Below are 22,386 nucleotides of genomic sequence, written 5' to 3' on the forward strand. Positions count from 1 at the left end.
GACTAATATGAATGATTCTCGATTTATCAATTTCTTTTCGTTGCTTTTTTCAAGATATCATTATACCGAAGGCTTTAATATAACGATATTTCAACATAAGGATATAATTTTCGGTCTCTTGCCGGATTATATCGAGGTCCCACGGTGCGTACAATAGAGGGACACATCCACCTCTATCTCCACCCCACCACGCCCCATTTCCGCGGTGCTTTTGATGGAGGCATGCCTAGGCGCAATGGCAAAATGCTAAAAATATAATAAAAATGCTCAATATAACTCGATTTCCGTAAAAAGTTATAGTTACAATAGAAGGGGGACGCCATATATGGAGAAAACACAGGGATACTTGATATACCAAAAAATACTGCTCGAAGTATAGCCAAGCCAAACCGGAACTTGGTAGCACGCATTGGACCTTTACGCCAGCCAATGTCAAAAGACGAGCGAAGCGCTTGCTCCGCGATCTCTGAGCTGAGGGTATCAGATCAGATGAACTTGCAAAGACCATCCACGCGATCCTGGCCCTTGGGTTTCCTGTGTATTTTTCTAACCTTCTCTCAAAACCATCCCCAGTCCCTCGCGCTGGGACATGAAAACAAACATGGCTACCCATGCAGGAAGTAGCTAATACGGGAAGACCTGAGTTCGGGGGCTTTTCGCGATCTTGGGGATTCCGATCTCCCTGCAAATGGATGCCCTACACAGGATACAAAATGTGCTACTCTTTGAAGAGAACTGCTGCTCCATATCCTTTCAAACTTTGCTTTACTCAAGAATTATTTGTCTGCTCACATGGGAAACTCGTAACTTATATATTATAATATCGTTAGTAAACCATCTTCCTTATTTGTTAGTGATTTAATAGTTTCAAAAGGTTATTTTCTGTGAATTCTACTGACGATGCAATGTTGTGATCTTTGGAAGTTAAGAGAGAATTTTAGAAGGGATAGGAGGTTCAGTAATAGCGAGAATTCTAAACAAACTGTAAGCTTTATGTGTAAAAAATTTAACCGGCATTAATGATTAACAGCATGGGATATTGAGCATACACGAAACACAGAGACACACTCTAAGACTCTAAGTAACAATATTATTGCGACATATTAAACAATATATTTAAATGTTTGTGTTGTAAAGAGTTTAATGTTTACCTCTAGCTTACTCTGCGTAAATCCATTAAAAGATAATACTTAAAGCTTCGCATTTTATATTGAAGCTTTACCTACTGTGCCAATTAGAAGCATGATGCTAGACAGTACTATTGCTGTGATAATTCAGTATTTATCCTTTCCCGAAATAAAAATATTATTTTGAATAGAAATAATCAATTGTGGTATTAGGAAGTTTAAGTCTTATTTCATGTTTGAGTTTTGTAAGTGTCAAAATGTATTTCTCTATAAATAATCATTTATGAACTGTACAGTTTATGAATATGAAAAATAAGCACATACAGGTCTTTGTTGTTGTTTAGTGTTGAATAGGTAGTTACAACATTACAGTATTTAGTCTTAAACTTCTAAATTTTGGGGGTGGATTCAAACAAAAGAAAAATGTTATAGTATTTTTGAATGTTTTTTCTTACACACTTTTTCAAAACAAAGAGCTATCATTGGATAATTCAATAAAGTGTGTAGTCAACAAATAAAAGTTAATAAGTGAAGCTAGTATTATGCTTTTAGAATCATAAGTTGTTTATGTACATTTTTCATATATAACTATCTAAGTAATATTGATTTGAAATGATATGTGAGGATTTTTATGAATATCCTAATTATATAAGAAAACTATTGCTTATCATTATTATAAATGTTTAAGGCCTATTTGTTTGATATTATGTACTTCCTACATTATGTTCTTTATGTACTGATGTACTACATCGTAACCCTTGAAAATGTTATTATATTTTTTAATGTTTTTTCTTACACACTTTTTCAAAGCAAAGAGCTATCATTAGATAATTCAATAAAGTGTGTAGTCAACAAATAAAAGTTAATAAGTGAAGCTAGTATTATGCTTTTAGAATCATAAGTTGTTTATGTACATTTTTCATATATAACTATCTAAGTAATATTGATTTGAAATGATATGTGAGGATTTTTATGAATATCCTAATTATATAAAAAAAAAACTATTGCTTATCATTATTATAAATGTTTAAGGCCTATTTATTTGATATTATGTACTTCCTACATTATGTTCTTTATGTACTGATGTACTGCATCGTAACCCTTGAAAATGTTATAGTATTTTTTAATGTTTTTTCTTACACACTTTTTCAAAACAAAGAGCTATCATTAGATAATTCAATAAAGTGTGGAGTCAACAAATAAAAGTTAATAAGTGAAGCTAGTATTATGCTTTTAGAATAATAAGTTGTTTATGTACATTTTTCATATATAACTATCTAAGTAATATTGATTTGAAATGATATGTGAGGATTTTTATGAATATCCTAAATATAAAAAAACTATTGCTTATCATTATTATAAATGTTTTTAAACATTATTATAAATGTTTTTAAAACGCCTATTTGTTTGATATTATGTACTTCCTACATTATGTTCTTTATGTACTGATGTACTACATCGTAACACTTGGATCCAATTTTTTTTTATTTTCCTTAACTACCTTTCACTGTATCAGGGGTGTTCTAGTAAAAGAGAACAGTGAGACTAAATGCCTAGTTGCACACATTAATCGGATTGGAGATAATGCGTATGTTCTGCCATTCAATTGTTTAAGTTATAATGTCAAGAAGTGTTGGGTTCTTTTTTGACTCTGGTTTGTCTTTTGAAATAGCAGTGGATGTTTATTTTAATTATTCAACCTTAGGATTCACCCAATCTGGAATTACAAGTAAACTTCTACTCTTAATGAAAATCTCATTCATGCGTAGGACTGGCCTTAAATACTGTAGATGCATGATGTATGTGCTGTGGGCGGGGCCTCCCCATTCCATATAAGTGGAACAGCACTGATATGATCAAATAGCTACAACTCTAATGTTAATTTGAACATGTTTAAAGTGAGTTGCCAATGAGCGATGTTGAGGTTCCTTGAGAAGGTGTTAATGTGCATGGTCAAAAGCTCATATGAATTTAGGCTCTTATCAACTCTTATCTCCCTTTGACCAAGGCTTTACATGTCAAGACTTTTTTTTTTGTATTTTCAGTTTGCTTGTATATCAAGATCCAACTGATGGGGATAAGAAGTCCCCACTCAACCTCCTCTACGCTCTACCAATCAGAGGAGCTTTTGCTCTCAATAAAGGTAATAGTACTGCCACATGGCAGCCAGAATTTCATAGGGGGAGGGAGGTAAGTCATGTGTAGCCAGGATTTGCCAAGGGGAAGCAGGGGTTTCAGCTGGCAGTGGAACATACATGTGTAGTAATATATTATGAGAAGGATGTACTCCTCTTCCAGCTACATGCCTATATACGGCTACATCTACATGTAGCTGCTTACATGATTTGTTTTGCTATAAAGCAAAGGAAGCTTGGCTCTAAAACATTCATCAAAGGTAAAAATAGAAATTATTGGCTTAACCAGAGAATACCATATTACATTCAACATACCTATATAAGTACCAATAATAAAGTGATCATACCCCCACCCTCCTCTTGTCTTTCGGAATTCTTTTAGGTGAACAGTCCACTTACAGTGAGCATTTTTACTCCTTTCAGTCATAAATGGTGCATCAACTGCAAATGGAAATGGTATGATTTACATCTATTTCAAATAATGTTGCACTTGGAAATCATGCTCCAAACCTGCAGTGGTTAATGGGTAACATATAAGTGGCTGAATCCTTGTATCTGAAAGCCGTGCTCATATTCACAGAAACATGAACAAGGTCTCCACTTAATAGAATTATCTCTCCATTTGAACATTTCTATTTATATGTTGATTTTTTATTCCTTGCTTCCTTGCTACCTACTTAATAGTTGTTGCCTCATTTTTTTTCAGGCAATGAAGTACGGTTCCAAGTTATCACAGATGAAAATATTGCCTACCTTTTTGAGGTGAAGACCTCGGATGAGACCATGAGGTTTCTACTTGAGGTCAAGAATGCAATAACAGGTACATATGCATACTTGAAGTTATGAATGCAATAACAGGTATACACAAATTTCAATAAAGATTGTCACTGTGAATGGCAATTACCAAATGGCAGTTCTATGACCGAAAGGTGTTTATGGTAGTAATTACTCATAAAAATAAAGGTGATAGATAAACTCAAGCGGTGTCAGAACCATATATTGATTATATCAAATGGATAGTCATATGTTTATTTATATTTTTCTCAATTTGGAACAAATATTTTGGGATTCATGGGTCATTTCGATCGTAGAACTGTCATTTGTCAATCGCCATTTGCTGTTTGCACTGACAACGTTTTTTAAATAGGTTTATGTGCAAAGCTGAGGTCATGAATGCAATAACATATAATACACCTCTTTCAAATAAGGTTGCACTCAGAGAATCCATGTGTTGTACCCCACAGTCCTTGGTTTCAAATAAAGAAGTAAATAAGCGTAAATAAAAACAAGCACAGGTTTAGAAAGCTTTAGGATTGTTTTTATGTACCTCTTAACATTCACACAGCTGATAAAGTCCAGGATTCGGCCATTTATATGTTACTTGAACCACTGCAGGTTACAATACGTCGATTCTCGGGTGCAACCTTAATTGTAATACCTTAGGTGTATATGTATACTTGAAGCAAAAAATGCAATAATAACAGTTATTCATCATAATCACCCCTATGGCAAAATAATATAGAATAACTTATACATGCTCATCACGACTATAAAATGTATTTACCACTATAGAATAATCTGTCAAATCATAGAGCTAGCTTACTGCTTGATGGTCGACTCACGGTTATCCATGCTATAGCCATCTGTTGTCCTACTTTCCAGAATACCGACAGAAAGCTCACATGATTGGGGTCCCTGACTTCAATTGGCTGGACAGATACCACCAGCAGATTTCCAGGAAAAGTTTTGATATGCCAGGTATATGATTTGCTGCATGTCATAAGCACAGGGAGCCCAAAACTAGAAGCGGTTGCATAGGAGGATAAACACCCCTCCCCCACTAAAGCTATGTTGTGAAGTGTTTTGCATATTGTGATGTATTTCTATTAACCAGACGACTGAGCCTGTACCACCTCACAGGGGAAATCGGGGTGGGGGGAGGGGGGGGGCTGGTGGACATGGGGGGGTATGCCCCTTTGCCCCTCCCCCTGCAACAGCCCTGTTGTGAGTTGTTTTGCATGAAGTGATGGATTTATATTAGCTAGACGGAACATTTGGGGGGACAAGACAGGGTTTTTTGTGAACATGAGGGGAGGGGGGTATGCCCGTCTATACCCCAATCCCTGGCCCTCGTGTTTTGCATGTTGTGATGTATTTGTATAAAAAAATTGGGGGGGGGGGGGGGGGGATTGGTGGATATAGGAGAGGAAGGAATTTGCCCTTGTTCCCTCCCCCTGCTAAAGGCCTGTTTGTTGTGGGGGTAGGGGACAGGGGATTTTGGACATGAGGGGTACCCCTCCCCTACTAAAGCTATGTTGTGAGTAGTTTTGCATGCTGTGATATATTAATATTGACCAGATGACTGGAACTTTAACAACTTCATGGGCCATGGTCGGTATGCCCCAGTACTCTTCCCCTGCCACGGTTGTGACGGGTTTTGCATGCTGTGTTGTATTTATATTGACCAGACGACTGGGCATTTAACCATCTCATGACTCAAGACGATGGCGCAGCCAGCACCGCCACAGATTCCACGTCAGGTTAGTTTTGGAACGCGCTTATGGTGTTTACGCCCAAAAGATTAAAACTCACAAAAATCCCTGGCTGTGCGACGACGCAACGACGCGACGACGACGGTAAGGAAAATGTGACCAAATAAAGCTTTAATGCTTAGCGCTGGATAGGTAGGATGAAACTAATTTTTTTATATTCCCAAAAAAACTAAGAATACGTCTACAGCCATATTATTTTATCAATGAAAGTCTGGTTTGCAGCATTCTAATTGGTCGACGGATGTTTTGGCGGGAATTTCAGTCTCGTGCGTGACACTAGCGAGACAGATTCATTTCAATGTAAGTTTCTGCCTGGCTCAGCGCAAACAGCTCGGTGTTCAGTTCTTATGAAGGTATCCCTTCTAGCTATCAAATCTTACCTCTCAAAAAAAATGTTTGCAGCACGTTTTCATCCGTCTTTTTTTTTTTGCGGTATCGCTCTTTTTGTCATCCTTAAAATATTCTACGAAAAAAACAAGGTTTTATTCTGTATACTGTGTCCGTCATCAACATCGTCAAAAAATACACGAACCACCTCGAAGCCCCGTGCAAACTGCGCCAGCACCTGCCATCATTGCTGGCGAATGTTTGCTCTACCGAATACAAGACAAAGGAAATGTTTGAATGTCCATTTCCCATTCAATTAAAATATTTCTAGAGAAAAAACTCTCGTTTGCATGATATGAGCTGTTATTTTTGCGTCGTCTCCTGAAGTTGTAAAAAAAAAATATGTTTTCAGGAGCTTCGCCTTTTAGCAATGGCTAAATCATATACAAATCAATCAAAATACCCAAAAAGTCGTGTTTGTAAACCAGACTATAAATATAATCTAGTGTCTGCTCTAAAGAAGGCTTTTTAAGGACGAACATTTGAGTCGACTACCAGTTTTTGGCGAACCAGCTAAATCATATACAATCTTATTAGTTTGATTGGCCATTTGGCGTAAAATCATTTTAGTCGCACCTTCCTAATCGTTCCCTGCTAAAACTCTGTTTTGACTCCACACCAGACGTCAACTTGGGCCTTGTCTGCAACTGTCGCTGTTATCGGTCAAACTGCTGTTTAAAGATCTCTTGGTTTGTCAACATTACAAATTATTGTCCCCGCTTTACAAAAAAGTGTTGTCGCGGAACAAGCTATGTCTTCTATTTATCACAAGTTACATTATTCCAAAATTCTTGAATTTAAAAAATAAATCACATTTTCTGCCCTATTTGCACTTGCCTCGTAAAAATTTTGACGTACATTTTTTTATTTTTTATTTTTTAAATATAAACTTAAAAGTCGTACGAAAAAGATAATTTAACCTTTCTACTTTCCAGATTGTTCGGCGGCTTGTTACAGAGTCCTTCGCAAAAAAAATGCGCCAAAAGCCGATTTTTTCTCTTTGATGATCTATACGAAAGTTCATAAATCTACTATAACTGCTTTATCAAACCTCAGTTGACCTTATGAGGCTATTTAACCTTGCTAAGCGTGGCATTTTATGGATGAATTGTATATTTAAACTCTTTGTAAAGTTCATGTCCTTTGGGTTTTAACGAAAAGCCCATAGGGAATGATATGTTAACTTTTGTATACAGGATTGCTCTGCATTTTATCACGACTTTTTTTCCTACCACAATACCGATAATAACACATTTGCTAGAATAAATATCCTTTTATCGTTGTATTACTGTAAAACGGACGAAGCTTAATTGCTTTAGGCTTATTATAAGATAAGAACTGCTCTGCACTACCATATATCCTAAGATCATGTGCCTGGAATGAGTAAAAAAGGCGAATTTATAAAGAAATATGTCCAAATTTTTAATCAGGTCTTATCTGAAAAAGTTTACAACACAAATCATGAATATTCGATTGTGGGAGATGACGTTATTCTTTATAAGCTGATAATCTGGTAGTCTTTTATTCCGTTGTTTACATCAGATATTCAGCTATAATGCTCCGGAACGACTTGCATTTTAAAACATGTTAAAACATCGCCATTGGTAATGTATATTTTTTGTGTGACTGGAACGTCTAACCAACTGTTGTTTCAAGATCTCCACACATTCACATAAACATCCTGAGATCTATTCCCTGTTTGCTGGTTGTGATACGACACTGGAGAATGAGTTCTTCGGAGAAGCTATGTTTCTGGAGTTTTCAAGCTTTAGGTCAGACTACAGTTTATGCAGCCTAGCTTTATTGAAACACTTCTTTGCTATTGTCTACATAGAAAATACAACGATCTATTGGCAAGGAAAGAATCATTCCTAATTGAAGTTTGGCGCTTGATTGTTGATTGCCTATGATTGATTAAAATAATTCAAGTCATTTGCTTGAATTAGCCGATAAATGAATGCTTTGTGTGACATTCAGGAGCAAAAAATAATGACGTTACCATTAAAGTTATAGATGCTCACGAACAAGGGATAGCTGTTAGAGAGTTTTGACGTAGAACGTATGGTATAACTAGAAAGACTACAGGCAAGCTGTAGAAAAACCAGATGGTCTGCGTAGGCGTGGTGTAGACAAGATATAAATCAACACAAGGTTGAAAAGGTATGTTGAACGCCTCTGTGAAACAGAGTGGTTGCGCTGACGTTTCGAGCAAAAAGGTTTTTTTTTGCTCCGACGAAGGGCTAACGCTCGAAACGTCAGCGCAACCACTCTGTTTCACAGAAGCGTTCAACATACCTTTTCAATCTTGTGTTGATTCATACCTTGACGTAAAACGACCTTCCAGTTTCTTTATATGGTGTTAGGGAACCACTGTCGAAACTCTCTGTTACATTGAACGTTTAACCCAAAAATGTCGAAAAGAAGGACTTGGTTGTCTCACACCTGTATGTAAGCCTGTTTACCTGTCTACTGGTTTTTACTAGTTCACACATGTTTTAAGGCCTGCCCTTTTCTATCAGTAAGTTCACTCACATCCCAGCCCTCTAATCTTCCTTGACCATTCCAAGCTAAATGCTTTTTTCTTTTTCCAGTTCCTGGTGCAACAAGCGCGGCCAGTCAGTCAGAGGATGGACTGGATGTCTTTGGCATGCCTGGCTTCACCCCAACTGACACAATACTCCACCCTTCCCCCTCAGAGTCAGCGCTTACAGCCCTTGATAAAGTGGATCGCGGGTCTGCAGTATCATGTAAGTTGAAGTGTACACCCTACACCACCCCTCCAAGGACTGTGATGTATCACCTTATCCCACCCTTCCCAGGACTGTGATGTATCACCTTATCCCACCCTTCCCAGGACTGTGATGTATCACCTTATCCCAATCTTCCCAGGACTGTGATGTATCACCTTATCCCACCCTTCCCAGGACTGTTATGTATCACCTTATCCCACCCTTTACTGGACTGTGATGTATCACCTTATCCCACCCTTCACAGGACTTAGATGTATCACACTACCCCACCCTTCACAGGACTCTGATTTATCACACTACCCCACCCCTCACAGGACTCTGATATATCACACTACCATCACACTACCCCACCCTTCACAGGACTGTGATGTATCACACTACCCCACCCTTCACAGGACTGTGATGTATCACCTTACCCTGCCCTTTACCGGATGTAATGATGTAAACTCTGTCTTATCCCTTTCAGCCTCGCCCATATTTACTCGTAAGTCTGTGCTACCCAGCAACTTTGGTGCTAGAGATGGCTTTATTAAACTGCATATGGCAACGCGTGAGGCGGATTATATCGAGGTTCTACCTTACAAGTAAGTATATGACACATATAGCTACACGTGAGGAGGATTATATCGAGGTTCTACCTAACAAGTAAGTATGTGACACATATAGCTACACGTGAGGCGGATTACATCGAGGTTCTACCTTACAAGTAAGTATATGACACATATAGCTACACGTGAGGCGGATTATACCGAGGTTCTACCTTACAAGTAAGTATATGACACATATAGCTACACGTGAGGCGGATTATATCGAGGTTCTACCTTACAAGTAAGTATATGACACATATAGCTACACGTGAGGCGGATTACATCGAGGTTCTACCTTACAAGTAAGTACACGACAAACATGCACGTGGCCACGCGTGGGTCGTCAAAAATAGACAGTTCTACTCAGCGCTGAAAGAGGGCGACGTATGAATCGTAAATGGCGACCCTGTCAACGAGTTTAAACAAATCAACTTCGTGGTGGGGGGGGCACAGCTTTTGTCACTGTCTTTTGGTCTCTGTCGGCCGCCATTATCACCGTTGCACAATACCAATTGTAGGAAAACACCCATTTCCATCGGCTTGTTTGAGATAGCTTTCGCGATATTTTAGATTCAAATTTGTAACTTTGTTTTTAAAGAAATATTTCGACATTTCTTTAAATATGATGGTTTGGAATTAGTATAGAAATAAAGACAACTCGTGGCTGACAAGGGCTCTTTTTAAAGTTCTCATGCTTGTTATCCTTGCAGGTTTTTCATCGGCACGTGGAACGTGAATGGAAAAAGCCCCGTCGAGGGACTGGGGCCATGGCTGACGTGTGATGATGAAGCCCCGGATGTTGTAGTTGTCGGGTAAGATGTCTATCCCATAATCATTTTCTTTTTTTTCGTTTTCCGATAATCGTTTGTGCTCTTTTTTTGAGAGTAATCACCTAGGCATTCCCTTATTGAAGCATTCCACTATAGCATGCAATTAGAAGGCTGCAATTAATTTTATCGGCTATGAATTTGGAAGAAACTTCACCGATTTTTTACTTGATCACGTTCCATCCTGTTAGTGTACATAAAAAACCATTCCATGATCCTCAGTGATTTGGATATTTTTCAAATATAAACCTTATTCAAAAAACCTTGTCAATGCAAACGGCAAATGGCTAATGACATTTCCAAGACCGATAGGTGTTCACAAATTATTCGCAAACATAAAGTTAAAGATGAACTTAACCGACATTGATGGCCTTAAACAGATTATCGTATGATTGAGAAATATCATCCTGCATTTGTGGTTGAAATATAATGAGACCAATTATACCTTACGGTCGTAGAACTTCCATTTGCCGATTGACATTGGCATTCCATTTGCCGTTGGCAATGAAATAGGTGTATTTCCCAAAGACTTTTGGAGATTTAAGTAACCATCCATGCAAGAAATAGGCAAAGTCCCATTGTTCTGCGGCAAAAGCTTTATCATCATAGTTTTCCCACAGGATATCTTTTGTAATAAACACACAGGCACAAAATGTAGAATATAGTGAAACTTTGAGGAAATAACATGAAACATGTGCTCCCTACGTTAGATTTGTCTAATAAGCCATATTTTACATACTAATAAATCCTAAAACTCAAATATTCAAAAAAGTTAGGCAACAAATAGTTTTAAGTGTAACTTATGTTGTATTTTTTTGTCTTGACCAATCAAATTTCGAATATTAACAAAGGCATTTTTGACATACAAGCGTACATATGCCGTTAGGTTGCCTAGTTCTTACACGCAGCATTACTTAACTATAACTCCTCAATGTAGTTTTCAGGAGCTCGATTTGAGCACGGAAGCCTTGCTAATGTCAAATGTGACGTCATCTTCCACGTCATCCAAAGAGGAGGACTGGCAACGAGCGGTAGACAAAGCGCTGAGGCTGAAAGGCTCATATATCAAGGTACCAGGCCACCAAGATAAAATAATAACACAGGGGCTCCATGAAGATTCGTTCCGTTTAGCTAGTATGTAATCAGAGGCATCGTGATGAAGATGGTCCAGTACACCGCAGTAAATAATAACACATGGGTACCATGGAGAATCATTCAGTAGTTAGTATGTAATCAGAGGCACCGTGATGAGGATGGTCCAGTACACCGCAGTAAATAATAACACATGGGTACCATGAAGAATCATTCAGTAGTTAGTATGTAATCAGAGGCATCGTGATGAGGATGGTCCAGTACACCGCAGTAAATAATAACACATGGGTACCATGGAGAATCATTCAGTAGTTAGTATGTAATCAGAGGCATCGTGATGAGGATGGTCCAGTACACCGCAGTAAATAATAACACATGGGTCCCATGAAGAATCATTCAGTAGTTAGTATGTAATCAGAGGCATCGTGATGAAGATGGTCCAGTACACCGCAGTGAATAATAACACATGGGTACCATGGAGAATCATTCAGTAGTTAGTATGTAATCAGAGGCATCGTGATGAAGATGGTCCAGTACACCGCAGTAAATAATAACACATGGGTACCATGAAGAATCATTCAGTAGTTAGTATGTGATCAGAGGCACCGTGATGAGGATGGTCCAGTACACCGCAGTAAATAATAACACATGGGTACCATGAAGAATCATTCAGTAGTTAGTATGTAATCAGAGGCACCGTGATGAGGATGGTCCAGTACACCGCAGTAAATAATAACACATGGGTCCCATGAAGAATCATTCAGTAGTTAGTATGTAATCAGAGGCATCGTGATGAGGTTGGTCCAGGGGTGTAGGTGCTTTTTAACAAACTGAAAACCTTGGATTTTCCTTATTAATGTGCTAGCCGATGCGGCCTAATGTTTTCTTGTATTGAGGGTCTAGATGTGCTAAGAATTTCGTTTCGTTTTGGAAATATCTCACTTCCTGTCCTTTTGACTGTAAGAATTGCCTTATCTTTCATATCGCTATCGCGGTCTTGAGACTAAGTTAGTCGGTATCCCTGTGGGACCCAGGGCGTCAGTGTCGGCACCGACACAGGAATTCAGGTCACACGCGATTGTTGCTCATTGTCGTTGTGTACTGTAGGTGCGTTCTATCCGATTGGTCGGGATTTTTCTCCTTGTCTACACCAAGACCCTCCACATGCCACACATCAAAGACGTCGCCGCCGAGTACGTCGCCACAGGAATCATGGGAATGATGGTACGGCTTTTTCCCGCCAAAATGATAGATAGAAACTTTCCTTTTCCCGCCAAAATGATTGAGCGAAAATTTCTCTTTTCCCGGTCAAATAATAGAGCGAATACTTTCCTTGCCCTGCCAAAGGGTAAATTTACGTAACTCTAGGTAAATGTAAAACAACTGTTCTGGTCGCTTAGCGGTAAACGTGTGCAACCAGGCTATCTTTTGAAACAATGCTACTTGTCAGCCATGTGCTATTGTTTTCATTCACTATTTAAAGACAAGCTATGAGAGAAAATCTCGAAAAACGAAAACATCTAAAAACAAAGTTTTGAACTTCATATACTAAATTTCATAGAAAATGCAGGGGCGTAGCGGGGGGGGGGGGGGGGGGGGGTGGTCAATGACCGCCGTTATGTCTCATTTGAAAAAGAATGTTCTTGATCAATCACTTAGCCCTCTTCCCAGGAAAAATGCTGTCTACGGCCCTGAAATGTCACAACTACTTCCCTAAATCAGCCGAGGAAAATGGAGGCTTTTTAGCATACGTTGTCCACGTGGGCGTTAATTGTATGTCGTCCTTGTAGGGCAACAAGGGCGGTGTCGCCATACGCATGTCCTTCCACAACTCAACGCTGTGTTTCGTCAACTCGCATCTTGCCGCTCACCAAGAGGAGTATGAGAGACGTAACCAGGTAAATGGGGGAGGCGGGGAATTCGACCCCCCCCCAGCCCCTCCCCTTTTACCGCCACACAGTCGATTGTCAAAAAATCCCTAGAGTTCGCGCTTAACCATCTCGCGTCTTTTTATTTTATTTTATTTTATTTTATATTTATATTTCTTCGCCTTAACAACAGATAAATATTATAACAAGGAAAACGAACACTGGCCAGAGAGCCATACAGCAGGGCTAATGTCACACTGTCTACTGTCAGACTGTCTACTGTCACACTGTCTACTGTCACACTGTCACACTGTCTACTGTCACACTGTCTACTGTCTACTGTCACACTGTCTACTGTCACACTGTCTACTGTCACACTGTCTACTGTCACACTGTCTACTGTCACACTGTCTACTGTCACACTGTCTACTGTCACACTGTCTACTGTCACACTGTCTACTGTCACACTGTCTACTGTCACACTGTCTACTGTCTACTGTCTACTGTCACACTGTCTACTGTCACACTGTCTACTGTCACACTGTCTACTGTCACACTGTCACACTGTCTACTGTCACACTGTCACACTGTCTACTGTCACACTGTCTACTGTCACATTGTCACTAATTACAGTGATCTGTTTAGATTAATCACATGTAAGACATATAGAACTATTTAGTCCAACGGATTTGTCTCCGAACATTTAGGATACTAGCGAGACAGATACATTTTATGTTTCTGTTTGTCTCAACGTCCTGTGCTATCTATTCTTAAAGCTTTGCAAAAAAAAAAAAACTGCAAGAAATTTGGTTGTATATCATTAAGTGCATTCTATGGTGTCACGGCCAGGAAAGGATGTGAGAAGAATTGGTCTTGTTTCCAGAATGGTGCTCCCGACCCAACAAGAAGAAAAAAAACAACAGTAAAAAAACAGAAACAGAAAAACAAAAACAGAAAGCAATATTGAGGGCACAGGGCACTTGTGTTGATAAACCAAAACATTGGCAGAAAGATTCCTTTTTTGGGGGGGGGCAGCCTTGGGGAGAAAAGTGGGTCGTATTTCGGTATTACTGTTAATAAAAATGGACCTGTATTGTCTTTTTGCCAAGAAAAATAAATATTTACTGTTTACGACACATCCCGATTTAAATGCCGGTCTCCGAGTTTACGAGTGAAAACTGCATCTTGATTTAAAATGGATGTGAATGATGGCGTGGATTTTTTTTGTTGGACGCGGTGCTTCTTCGTTTTCCCAGGACTACAGAGACATCTTGAGCAAGCTGAACTTTACACGCGTGTCTGAAGTGCTAACCATCCTAGATCATGAGTAAGTATAAGCGTGACATATTCTGCCGTGATTGACAGGTTTTACCGGTGTAGAGCGTGACAGTATAAGTTTACATTGAGTATTCTAGCGCGTCAATTTACAGTATCCTGCGTGACATTTGACATTCTATTATCTTACTGTATTAGTATTGTACTGCTTATGCAAATCTGTTATCTAGTGTGACTCCTAACGTGACATTAGTTGTCTAAAGACTATGACTGCTAGCACCAATTGTCTAGCCTTACGGCTAACGTGACATTAGTTGTCTAGCGTAACTGCTAACGTAACATCAATTGTCTAGCCTTACGGCTAACGTGACATTAGTTGTCTAGCGTAACTGCTAACGTAACATCAATTGTCTAGCCTTACGGCTAACGTGACATTAGTTTCTAGCTTTACTGCTAACGTGAGATCAGCTGTTTAGCGTGACTGCTAACGTGACATCAGTTGTCTAGCGTGACATCAGTAGTCTAGCGCGACATGTTGTCCGGCGTGACTCACAGCATATCGTTACTGTTTCAGCGTCACGTTCTGGCTGGGAGATCTTAACTACCGTGTTAACATGGAGTGTGAGTTGAGCAAGGGTCTCATAGACCAGGGTCGCCTGGAGGAATTGTTAAAGTGTGATCAGCTGATCAAGCAGAAAGAAGTCAAGAAATGCTTCTCAGGCTTCCACGAGCCACCAATCACGTTCAGACCAACTTATAAATACGACCCTGGCACTGATAACTGGGACTCAAGGTGGGTTGCCTGTAGGATTTTTTTAAATATTGTATGTTATACACGGATACTAAGTCTGGCTAGCTCTGGAACATAGAGGACTTTGAGGCCGAATTACCTCTGGATGTTTGATTATGGTTGGGTTACCTGTGGGTGGATGATGATTGTTGGGTTACCTGTGGGTGTATTTTTATGCTTGGGTTACCTGTGGGTGGATGATGATTGTTGGGTTACCTGTGGGTGTATGATTATGCTTGGGTTACCTGTGGGTGGATGATGATTGTTGGGTTAAATGTAAATGTTTGATTATGGTTAAGATACCTGTGGGTGGAAAATGATTTTTGGGTTACCTATGGGTGGATGATTATTGTTGTGTTACCTGTGGGTTGTTGGGTTACCTGTGAATAGATGATGATCGCTGACCTGTGTGAAGATGATGATTGTTTGGTTACCTGTGGGTGGATGATAATGGTTGGGTTACCTGTGTGATAATAGTTGGGTTACCTATGTTGAGAAGGGTGAGAAGGATTCCTATATTTCCACTGACGCTGACTCGTTCGTTTTCATAGCGAGAAAGGTCGCGCCCCCGCTTGGTGCGACCGCGTCCTGTATCGCGGTCATGGCGTCAAACAGATCGCATATCGTAGCCATCCTTCCCTCAAGGTCAGCGACCACAAGCCTGTCAGCGGACTCTTCTCTGTAGGGGTAAGCATGCGCCAGAGATCTTTAGAATTACGAGACTTCAGAGAGAGAAGCTTCTTGGAAACGAGACTGACTGGAATTACCCTTTGAAGGAGGCGCCGCTTATTCTATCTGCGAACAGTTGTTTTGACCAAAACAACTGTTAAACAACGCGTGATCTCGTTACGGCGTTTATTTTGGAAGGTATTTGATGTGTTTTCCTTTTTAAAGAATGTCGATCAACCGCTCCCGTTTTATTGTACAATTTTAAATACAGCATTTGTTTGCAAAATATCATCTACTACTGCATTTTTACAGACTAAGACGCGGTAGCGGTGGGTAATATATGCAGCGAGGCGCTTTAGTGGTCTTTACCCATGCTTACATGCGGGCTTGTCGCGTAGTCGCAAAGCCGGTTGACGACAAACTTTTGTCAAACGACTGTATGAAAAGCGTCTGACTACCCTGATTAATTCCTGATTAATAGCTATGTTCATTTTTTTTTTTTTTACTTCGATCTACCCGTTTTCAGGTGAAAGTCGTGAATCGCGAGAAGGAAAAACAGGTATACGAGGAGGTTGTGCGGTCTTTGGACCGACAGGAGAACGAGAGCTTGCCTCAAGTCAAGCTCGGCACGACAGAGGTATGCTCAGCCAAACACTCAAATCTCCCTATACGAGAGAGAGCTACATGTACGGGAAAACCGTAGCCGTGGTATAAATGTGGGTGACTTTTGTAATGCTCCTTTGGGAGATGCTAAGTATTACAGAAGTCACTCGGTGATACGTAGAGGTAGCTCGACATTATTCGGAAGAATCTTTTTATTCAAGTGCGCTATTCATTTGTGCACAAAACAGCGGCAAACAACAAGATGCAAATGCCAAAGCGTGGAGGTAGGGTGAGTAAAAATGCTCACACGATTCCAGGATGCGAGTCGACATGGCGCGCGGGTAATACCAAAGAGTCCCTCTCTTAACTTATACTCTCTTGCTTCACCCTAAAAATAGATTGACTCAAATCAACGCTGTTTGTCAAAAGAGCTGCTTCGTATTTTGGTATCTTATTTACCTCTGCTTATTTTTTTTTTTTTTGCAGATTAAGTTCAAGAATGTTCAGTTCTTGGAAAAAACGTCTAAGATTTTAGAAATCGAAAATACTGGCCAGGTAAAGACTTCTGCCTTTAAAAAAATAGGCCCGATATATACGTCGAACCGAATGTGTTTGTGTCGATTCGGCACGGCAGGGGAGCGCGACGTATGAATCGGGCCTTACACATGCTACTTTGCGGTAATGCTACTCCTACAAATTTCTCTTGTCACGTATTCTCTTTCACGCTCATTCTCATGTGTCACGCATTCCTCCTGTCACAGGTTGTCGTCCAGTTTTCGTTCATTCCTAAGCTGGATGATAATCACTTCTGCAAACCATGGCTCAGCATAAAACCCAACATGGGCATTATCATGCCAGGTATGTGGGCGATGTGAATGACACATGCCAATAATAGCGTCATCATGCCGGGTATGTGGGAGATGTGATTGACGCACGCCAATCATAGCGTCATCATGCCAGGTATGTGGGAGATGTGATTGACGCACGCCAATCATAGCGTCATCATGCCAGGTATGTGGGAGATGTGATTGACGCACGCCAATCATAGCGTCATCATGCCAGGTATGTGGGCGATGTGATTGACGCACGCCAATAATAGCGTCATCATGCCAGGTATGTGGAAGATATGATTGACGCATGCCAATCATTGCGACAGCATGCCAGGTATAGGGAAGATGTGATTGACGCATGCCAATCATAGCGTCATGCCAGGTATAGGGAAGATGTGATTGACGCATGCCAATCATAGCGTCATCATGCCAGGTATAGGGAAGATGTGATTGACGCATGCCAATCAGTGCATGCCAGGTATAGGGAAGATGTGATTGACGCATGCCAATCATAGAGTCATCATGCCAGGTATGTTGGAGATGTGATTGACGCATGCCAATCATAGCGTCATCAGGCCAAGTATGTTGGAGATGTGATTGACGCATGCCAATCATAGCATCATCATGCCAGGTATAGGGAAGATGTGATTGACACATGCCAATCATTGCGTCATGCCAGGTATAGGGAAGATGTGATTGACGCATGCCAATCATAGCGTCGTCATGTCAGGTATAGGTAATTAAGATGTGTTTGACACCTTCCAATTATGGCATCATTATGTTAAGTATGTAGGAGAATTAATTGGCAAATGCCAATCATGGAATTATCATGTCAGGCATGTGGAAGATGTTATTGACACATGTCAATTTTGGCATCATCATGCCAGGTATGTAGGAGAATTGATTGACACTTGTTAATCATGGTATTATACAAAGCCAGGTAGTAAGCTGCATTGATTGACACATGTCAATCGTGACATCATCACGCCAAGTATTTAGCAGAAATGATTGACATAGGTACGTTTATGTAGAGAATACGAAGCAGGTCAAAGTATCGGCCTACGTGAACAAGGAGACTGCAGGCGCACTGAACAGCGGTGAAGACAAGATGGAGGACATACTAGTACTGCACCTCGAGGGAGGCAAAGACTTTTTTGTATCCTTGTCATCGCTGGCATCATCTCATATCGTCATCATCATTATCAGCATGGTCACCTTTATCTGCATGATCTCCTTTATCATTGAACCCATCATCATCATTATCAACACCATTATCATCATAATTTTTATTATCTTCGGAAGTGTCATCATCTTTATAGCCATCATCGTTATCGTCATCGTCATCATCTTCATCATAATCGTCCTATCACAATCACCGTCATCATCTACACCGTCACGTTTGACATGACCTTGACGCCATACCAGATCACTGTCACGGGTAGCTATTGCCCGAGTGTGTTCGGCTCGTCGCTGGAGGCTCTCGTTCACATGTATGGACCAATAAGAGAAGTCCCTGTGGCCAACCTTATCGATCTGGTACGTTACACTTCGAGCGTGCATCAGAGAAAACGGTGGGAGGGAGCGAGGTAGGGAGCGCGGGTGGGGAAATACATGTTTGGAGATTAAGAAGTATTTCCGAGCGCTCCAAAAGATCTCTACTGCAGAGAAACCGCTGGTGAGCATTATCGTGTAGGCTCGCCCTAAGGCTTGAAGGCCGACAAACTAAGGGATAAATTGAGGGACAAATTAAGGGATAAACTAAGGGATACATTAAGATAGTGCCAGCCTTGCGAACCGCTCGCCTGAAACCGAGAGTCGCTTCCATGTATGCATACTTAGTGCCTATGCAAGCACGGTTGAATTCGTAACTGGACCATCCCCGATACTTAGTGCCTATGCAAGCACGGTTGAATTCGTAACTGGACCATCCCCGATACTTAGTGCCTATGCAAGCACGGTTGAATTCGTAACTGGACCATCCACGATACTTAGTGCCTATGCAAGCACGGTTGAATTCGTTACTGGACCATCCCCGATACTTAGTGCCTATGCAGACACAGTGGAATATTGGACTATTACCGATACTTGCTCCCCAGGAACACGGTCAAGATAGCAGCGCCTCCGGTCCAGCCAGTCAGCGGCGTGCCAAGGAAGCTCTCGAGATCCCCAAGGAACTGTGGCTGTTAGTGGACCACTTGTACAAGTACGGCGCGTCCGAGGTAGGATCAGCCATTATTCATTCGTTCGCACGCTCGTTTGTCCAGGGTCTTTTCTGCCCTGTCCACACGTATCCGAATTAGAAGCGGCGTACACGAAAACGCAGAAACGAAACGAAAACGATAACAAGCTTTACAGCGCATGCGTACTCGCGCGCCAAGTGGACTGGGCCTAAGTCATCACGTCATCGTTTTCGAAAGGTTCCGTTTTCGTCCGTCCACACGGCACCAAATATACAATTTGAAATTGTCTTTAAAATTGTTACGTTTTCGGTCACCGTTTTCGTGGACAAGTGTGGACGATACCCGTATTCCTAAGAAAAACGTTGCGTTTTACGTGTGGACGATACCCGTTTCCGTAAATTCAAAACTTTTGAGAAAATGAAAAAAAAATTTTTAATATTCTTCCAATTTACATGCTTTATTCATTTTAGATCCATGTGCATTTTTTATGTGTCCATGATGAAAACAAAAAACAAAGCAATTCATTGTGGGCAGGGTGAGTCGGGCCCTTTAAGCCGGCTTTGAAAGACAATTCACGAAACCCGCATTTATTCACGGAAGACTCTGAGAAACCTCCCTCTTTGTCTTAATTCCTTATTACATGTAATGGTCTTTATAGTCATACAAACATCATTTTGTCTTGACAGGAAAATATTCTAAAGCAGTCAGGATTTGAGCAAGAAATTCAGCAAATCCGAACCCACCTGGATACCGGGAGCACTGGGAAAATGCGTATCCTTTGAGTTGTCACGCATCTAGTAGATCTTAACGGTGAAGGCCTGGCTGTCAAGGCTATAGCGTGCGACATGTCTCCTAAATGTTTTCTAGTTTAACCACCGACAAAAGCCTATAGTGCGCGACAAATTTTGTAGAGCGCGACACGAAAATGTTTCTCAACCATCCGAAAAACATTTATTTGTCGCTGCTACAAGATGTGTCTATTGGAAGTTTCTTCGAAGATAAGACTGATAATTTAGAGCGGATTGCCTCAAATTTAGCGCGGATTCTAATAGATTGTTTTCTGTCCATCAGGACTTTGCACTCGAAACTAGGCGACGTGTAGCGTGCGACATGTTTTCTAAATATTTCCTTGTTTAGCCACTACCAAAAACATATAGTGCGCGACAAATTTTGTATTGCGCAACGCGAAAATGTTTCTCAACCATCCGAAAAACATTTATTTGTTACTGCTACAAGATTTGGCGCTCCGAAGTGTTTTAACGGAAAACGCGAAAAACATTTCAACATCGTAAAAGCAATGTGTCTATTGGAAGTTTCGAGACTGACAATTTAATGCGGATGGCCTTAAATTTTGCGCGAATTCTTATAGTTTTTTTGTCTTTTGTCATCTCGGTTGAGGTTTCTTTGGCCTGCCGGAAGTAAACTGGTGCGATTGCTGTCCATCAGGACTTCGCGCTCTATAAATGTATGATTACATGAAGAGGCCATGGTCGAGGTTTCCCTAACCATCATTCCTAGCGGGCAGCATCCACTCTGTCGCCGAGGCTCTTCTAATTTTCCTAGAAGCCCTTCCCGTTCCCGTTATCCCTTTCGGGTTCTACCAAAAGGCGCTGGAGTGCTGTAATAACTACATTTTGTGCAAGCAGCTGATCTGCCAGCTACCCGAGTGCCACCGGAACGCGTTCACTTATCTGACGGCGTTCCTGAGAGAGCTGCTTCTATCATCTACTGAAAACAAACTCGATGCAAAAACGCTCGGTGAGTACCCTGTTTTGGGAACCCTGTGGTAGAAGAAACCGCTGTAGGTTTGGGAACCCTGTGGTGTGAGTAAACACTGTAGTGGAAAAAAAGCATGATGTTAAATCGCTCGGTGAGTACCCTGTTATGGGAACCCTGTGGCGGAAGCCTTGGGATTAGAGAAACCTCTGTAAAGGGAGCCGTGTGGGGAGAGAAACCTCTTTAGTGGCAGCCCTGTGGGGAGAGAAGCCTTTATAGTGGGAGCCCTGTGGTAAAAGAAACCTCTTTAGTGGGAGCCCTGTGGGTAGAGAAACCTTTCTAGTGGGAGCCATGTGGGAAGAGAAGCCTTTGTAGTGGGAGCCCTGTGGGGAGAGAAACCTCTTTAGTGACAGCCCTGTGGGGAGAGAATCCTTTGTAGTGGGAGCCCTGTGGTAAAAGAAACCTCTTTAGTGGGAGCCCTGTGTGTAGAGAATCCTTTGTAGTGGGAGCCCTGTAGGGAGAGAAGCCTTTGTAGTGGGAGCCCTGTGGTAAAAGAAACCTCTTTAGTGGGAGCCCTGTGGGTAGAGAAACCTTTGTAGTGGGAGCCCTGTAGGGAGAGAAGCCTTTTTAGTGGGCGCCCTGTGGTAAAAGAAACCTCTTTAGTGGGAGCCCTGTGGGTAGAGAATCCTTTGTAGTTGGAGCCCTGTAGGGAGAGAAGCCTTTGTAGTGGGAGCCCTGTGGTAAAAGAAACCTTTGTAGTGGGAGCCCTGTGGGGAGAGAAACCTCTTTAGTGGCAGCCATGTGGGGAGAGAAGCCTTTGTAGTGTAATACCGCTGGCTCGCGAAGACTCGAACCTTCAAGGGGAACCTGGAGCTGTAGGGGGGGGGGATCAATACAAATAATTATAATACATATAATACAATAATTATATACAATAAATACAATAATTATAGGCCTTGAAAAGGCCTCAAAAGGACCTGGGTGTGAGCTCCCTTTGT

General features: G+C 41.0%; 1 protein-coding gene across 3 annotated transcripts in view; it reads left to right on the forward strand.

The window, feature by feature from the left end:
* Positions 1 to 563: 563 nt before the first annotated feature.
* Positions 564 to 22,386, forward strand: part of LOC5503077 (inositol polyphosphate 5-phosphatase OCRL) — a 41,620-nt gene continuing 19,797 nt past the window's right edge. Inside the window, exons 1-24 of one of the 3 annotated variants that reach the window (XM_048722108.1) lie at positions 564 to 745; positions 2,636 to 2,715; positions 3,173 to 3,270; positions 3,686 to 3,718; positions 3,969 to 4,082; positions 4,925 to 5,020; positions 5,731 to 5,802; positions 8,793 to 8,948; positions 9,418 to 9,535; positions 10,249 to 10,350; positions 11,303 to 11,435; positions 12,565 to 12,681; positions 13,248 to 13,355; positions 14,582 to 14,652; positions 15,175 to 15,393; positions 15,942 to 16,077; positions 16,586 to 16,696; positions 17,149 to 17,217; positions 17,424 to 17,520; positions 18,524 to 18,648; positions 18,918 to 19,028; positions 19,589 to 19,711; positions 20,359 to 20,443; positions 21,191 to 21,430. In XM_048722108.1, the coding sequence (XP_048578065.1) occupies positions 689 to 745; positions 2,636 to 2,715; positions 3,173 to 3,270; positions 3,686 to 3,718; positions 3,969 to 4,082; positions 4,925 to 5,020; positions 5,731 to 5,802; positions 8,793 to 8,948; positions 9,418 to 9,535; positions 10,249 to 10,350; positions 11,303 to 11,435; positions 12,565 to 12,681; positions 13,248 to 13,355; positions 14,582 to 14,652; positions 15,175 to 15,393; positions 15,942 to 16,077; positions 16,586 to 16,696; positions 17,149 to 17,217; positions 17,424 to 17,520; positions 18,524 to 18,648; positions 18,918 to 19,028; positions 19,589 to 19,711; positions 20,359 to 20,443; positions 21,191 to 21,430 (2,671 nt within the window). In that variant the 5' untranslated portion in view covers positions 564 to 688. The remainder of the gene's footprint in view (positions 746 to 2,635; positions 2,716 to 3,172; positions 3,271 to 3,685; positions 3,719 to 3,968; positions 4,083 to 4,924; positions 5,021 to 5,730; positions 5,803 to 8,792; positions 8,949 to 9,417; positions 9,536 to 10,248; positions 10,351 to 11,302; positions 11,436 to 12,564; positions 12,682 to 13,247; positions 13,356 to 14,581; positions 14,653 to 15,174; positions 15,394 to 15,941; positions 16,078 to 16,585; positions 16,697 to 17,148; positions 17,218 to 17,423; positions 17,521 to 18,523; positions 18,649 to 18,917; positions 19,029 to 19,588; positions 19,712 to 20,358; positions 20,444 to 21,190; positions 21,431 to 22,386) is intronic. The other 2 variants (XM_048722109.1, XM_048722110.1) reach the window with 2 other exon arrangements.

This window comes from Nematostella vectensis, chromosome 14, assembly GCF_932526225.1.
Source record: "Nematostella vectensis chromosome 14, jaNemVect1.1, whole genome shotgun sequence".
NCBI lineage: Eukaryota > Metazoa > Cnidaria > Anthozoa > Actiniaria > Edwardsiidae > Nematostella > Nematostella vectensis.